Source organism: Uloborus diversus, chromosome 9, assembly GCF_026930045.1.
Source record: "Uloborus diversus isolate 005 chromosome 9, Udiv.v.3.1, whole genome shotgun sequence".
NCBI classification, from domain to species: domain Eukaryota; kingdom Metazoa; phylum Arthropoda; class Arachnida; order Araneae; family Uloboridae; genus Uloborus; species Uloborus diversus.
Genome location: NC_072739.1, coordinates 156,966,302 through 156,971,448, shown reverse-complemented (window position 1 = coordinate 156,971,448; position 5,147 = coordinate 156,966,302). Strand labels below are relative to the sequence as shown.

At 35.3% G+C, this 5,147-nt stretch overlaps 1 protein-coding gene across 1 annotated transcript; it reads right to left on the bottom strand.

The window, feature by feature from the left end:
- Positions 1-2,906: 2,906 nt before the first annotated feature.
- Positions 2,907-4,164, bottom strand: LOC129230084 (nucleoside diphosphate kinase 7-like). Its single transcript, XM_054864475.1, has one exon. The coding sequence runs from the start codon at positions 4,081-4,083 to the stop codon at positions 3,013-3,015; it is 1,071 nt and encodes a 356-aa protein (XP_054720450.1). The 5' UTR covers positions 4,084-4,164; the 3' UTR covers positions 2,907-3,012.
- Positions 4,165-5,147: the final 983 nt, after the last annotated feature.

Genomic DNA, 5,147 nt, shown 5'->3' with positions numbered 1-5,147 from the left:
AACCTTGCAGGTAGTGGCATGTTTATACAGACTCCCGCTGCCAACTTGACTCTTTCTCATCGTAATCCCGATCACTGCTCCATCTTCAGAAATGAATTGATTGCAATAGACCTTGGACTAGAAGCTATTCTTTCTCAGGAGGATTATGGTGAATTATGGATCTTGTCTGACAGGTGTAGTTCTCTCCACCATCTTAGTAATTGGCTTCTTCTTGGCAACAAGCAGGGTTGCCAGATTTAAGAACAGTAAATACGGGACAGGCTTCTAGGAGTGAAAGCAGGGGGGGGGGATATTTTTTAAGGTTGAGGGCAATTACTGCATATGGTGTATTTTTAAGGGGTGCTTTCCGACGTAGAATGCTTCTTCATGAAAAATCTGAGAAATCCAATTGTATTAAAGCACTAAACTTTACAAAATATCGCAGATCAAAGTATAAAAATCGTTTTCATTGCGATTGCCGACGCATACTCAGGGGTATATTTCCAACATTAGTCAATGAGAAAAGAGGAAGTAATCATTGATCTGCTGCCCATGATAAAACAAAAGCCAAATTGAAACTAAAATATTTTTTGCATTTGGTGCCAAATGATTTTCTTTTTGCTCTTTTTTTCACATTTTATGCTTTACTTAATTTTTTCCCTTAAAATAACGCCTCGTTTTGTAAAGATTGTAATAAGCTAGAATACGGGACTTTAGCCGTCCCGTATGGAAGTTCCCCGGGACACCGGACAATTTTTCAAAATACGGGACTGTCCCTTGAAATCCGGGACGTCTGGCAACCCTGGTGACAAGACCAGCACAAATCCATTCTACTTAAGTTAAAGCTCATTTCCCTTAATCATGATGTTCATTTGCAATGGATACCTTCTTATGTGAAGATCCACGGGAACGAAATGGCCAATAATCTTGCTAAGGAAGATTGCAGGATTCCAACAACTCCATCATCCACACTTACATTTATGGAGTTATATTCTCGAGAAAAATCAAAAATCTTGGAGGAGTGGAAAACACCCCCCACCCATGATTAGTACAAGGGATCAAAACCGGGTTTGTCCCTTGGCCTCCGGGGTGACAGACATACCCGGACTGCTCTCTCTAAAATTGCTAGTGTCACATCAAGTGCCTTACTTTCAACGCGGGCAGGAAAACTTTCGCCACCTGCACCAAGTGCCTAAGTTATCAGGCTTCTCCAGTTCATTTTGGATTGCATAGTACTCTCTAGAGAGGATCTCTTTAGCAATCACCTTTTAGTCTTTGACTTCCTTACAGTCAACGGGATCGTGGATCTTGTCTGACTCCATCAGACAGTGAGGATAAGCAACAAAAACTAGAATTATAACAAAAGTTGTTTGAGTTACGCGGTCCGACGTGCTCCACCAGGTGAACCAATGTGCCCCACCCGTGGGGCATGTTAGTCCACTTTAGAAGGTTCCGTTAAAAAATTAATATAAAATAAGTTTATCAATTCAACACTTCTAAAAAATCTATAGTGTTGAGAAGTGTTTAGTGAAACTTATTGTAGAAAATCAAACTGCTCATTAAACAGGGCTGCCACAGAAGTTCAAGAGTGAAATTCCCTGACAATTCCAGGTTTTCCAGTTACTTTTAGAAAAAATTTCAGGTTAATAAATGTTGACTTGCGCTATAAAATACCAACACAACATATTTTTTTATGTAAATAAACCTTCTTTATGAATGAAAAATTGTTTAAAAAATTATCATTAATTGTAACCAATATTGTGATAATCTAAAAATTAAATTACGTTGATTACAAATGCTTTAAAAGATCTGCAATTTCAAATTGATACTTTTTTTTTTTTTTTTTTGAAAAAGGACTGCAATCTGAAACGCACTAAGTAAATTTTCAGCAAAGCCAGCTTCAATGTTGGCATGTTTCCAAAAAAAGTTTTACTAAAAGCACAAATTTTGAGACTTCAAATTTTTATCATTCATTTCATGAAAAAGAAAAAAAAATTACAGAATATAGGCTATTAAAATACTAAGACTACAGATGCATCACGGAAAATACAAGTGATTTCTAGCTAAGCATGGCTTGGATTTCTTTCTTTTTTTTTTCAGAAGAGGCAAAATAAAATGTAATGATATCAAATCAGGATCTTTATGATTTCCGTATAGATATTTCTTTTATTTTTTATTTTTGTAACTTTATCAGATTTAGATGAGCTTGAATTTTCTTTCTCTCAACTATCGGGAAAATTCAAATATGGAATGCGACATTTACTGTACTGCAGCATCTATGCCCAAATGCAGCAGCAGTTTCACCCATTAGACGGAAAAATTGAAAATGAATTCCCTGACATTTCCAGAATTTTCAACAATTTGTGATATTCCTGACATTTCCATGACCATATTAGGTGATTTTCATTTTCCCTGACAATTCCAGGATTTCCATGTTTTCCAGGTGCGTGGCAACCCTATTAAATTTTTTTGATGAGATAAAAAATGATAAGTAAAAAAGTGGACCAACGTGCCCCACCTCCCCTAACATCAGTATGAATGCCAGTACTTGGGTCAACAAATAACAAAATTGCATTTTTGTTCCAGTATAGCAATTACTGTGTATAGTAGTTGTTTTATGTTTTAATAATTTTCAATAGTACAAAGTGTTTTCCAAATGTAAGAAGTTGGACTCAGTATAATAAAACAAATATTTATAGAAATATACACTCGTGTATCAAATGCAGTCATGTCAAAAACATAATATTTCATGTCTTTCTTCATATGCATACAGAAAATATTTTGCAATTTTGATGAAGTAGGTAACAAAAAGTAATATGCATGCATGTACATTTGATTAATAAATATTTTTTGAGAATTTAAAAAGTACATTTTAGTAGCTTTAAAACCTTGCTTAAAAACAATAGGTCTATTATTTTGTAAAATTTTAGTGCAATGTGATAGCAACACAGTTGATTTACCAAACAGTTATACATAAATATAAAACTATAATATGTACATTCGAAAAATTAAATTATCTCATTTTTATATTATCTAGGCAGGTAAAATTCGAAACAAATACTCCAATTCAAGGAGAGCATCTTCAGCTAAATCAGTACAGTGCACAGCATTTTTTATCTTGTCTGTTCCATAATTTGCTCTTAATGTACCTGGCCTTAATTTTTTAGCAATATCTGGATCTGCCGGTCCAACGTAAGTTCTAAACTCGGACGCAATTTTTTCACTCTTTGAGTTTGTGATTTCGAGAGCAACACAAGGTCCAGACATCAGTTGCGACACCATGTCTTTGTATTCAGAAACAACTCCTTTATAAACGTCCAGAAATTCGGAGGAAGTAGATAAACTAAATGTCATTATTTCAAAAGCAGATATCTCAAAAGAAGCTTCCAAAATGTCTTGAATAATCTTCCCCACTATTTTCTCGCGGACTGCATGCGGTTTTATTATACAACAGGTTGAATTTCTGTACAGGACTGTATTGCAGTGCACTTCTTTTGTGGGGAAATATATTTTGATCTCTTGTGAAGCAGTACTCTCATTCAATGGTCCAAAACAAAACTCTCTAAGGTCACCAAAATCACTTCTCAAAGGGCGTTCCACGGGGGCGTCTGGGTTAAGTAATTTTCTAACAGTGTTGATTGCGTTTTCTCCACGAACTTCGAGCACAAGAAAATGCCTTTCAAGCTTTTCTGAAAAAGAACTCGAGTTAAAACCACTCTTCTCCTTATCAATCATCTTCCCACGATTAAGAACAAGATTATTTTTTTCTATTACTGAAATTATTTTGCCCATGTTTTTGAACCCTGACTCATTGATAATTATTAGAGTTGTTTCAACATCACGAGAGAATTTCTCCGCAGTTTTACCATCACCAAAATCAATTATATTCAGTTGTCTGGACAACACATTAATAATGCTACCAATAAATAGATCAGAAATTTCAACAGTGTTGCAACGCATTTTTCTTAAAAACACTCGTTTACTAATGATGTCATACATGTCAACGCTATTATCAGCGGGGTAAAAACTCAGTAAGAATTGTCTTTTGACTTTAACAGTCGGATCATACCACTCGACAACAAATCTGTACCTTTCATCACTCATTTTTCCAAGTGAAGATTGCCGTAAATTGTTTCTTTTTTTAAATGATAAAATCAAGAATTGAGCATTTTGAACAAAACAGCACGTAAAACAACCCGCTATTATTTTCAAGTTAAATTTCTCCTGATTGGTCGATTCGTGTGTTTACATGTTTACTATACGGCTACAACTAAGAAAAATATCTTCCACACAGGTTAAAAAAAAATACTGCAAGGCTTAGCAAAATTTCGTCCTTTGTCTCAAAAAAAAAAATGTATACCGTGGAAGTGAGGCTATTTTCTTAAATTTCGAGAAATCGTGAGAGCTTACGAATGATTCAAAATGACCTATAAGTTTTTAATACCGTTAACAGCGGATTTTTTTACCAAGCTCTAGTTGCGTCATAGGCTACGTTCGCATGAAGAACCGGTCGACTGCGGTTGGTATGAACTAGAGTCCCTATTTTTCATATAGGGACTCTAGTATGAACTATCGGTATGAACCAAGGAAGATAGAAGAAAGATCCTCCTTGGTATTGGTCGATTTGTAACCATATCGAAGAAATTTTCCCCTCTTAATTAATTTTTTAAGCAACGAGCTTGGCTAATTCCCCAGCATGGGCGGATTTATGGGGGGGGGCGGAGGGGGGCAATGCCCCCCCAGTTTTGGGAGGACTTCATGTAGTAACAACACATCTTCCAAAAATTAAAAAAACATTATTATTTTTTTTTTTTTTGAATGGTTCAGAAGGGCATGGGTGGATTTATAGGGGGGGGCATAGGGGGCAATGCCCCCGAGTTTTGAGAGGACTTTATATAGTAACAACACATCTTCCAAAATCTTAAAACAAAAAAATCATGACTTTTTAATTTTTGAATAGTTAAATGAAAATGAAGAGAAAAGCGAATATCCTTTTCTGATGGGAGAAAAGAAAAGGGGGAAAAAAACGAACATTAAATACAAATAGTACAGCTGTCACTGGGGTGCTGAAAATGTGTCTAAATTCACTATTTTGGACTGAAAATAATTTGGGCAAGTATATGAATGAAAATATAGGCTAAGCAAGCTATACATTAAGCTGCAACACT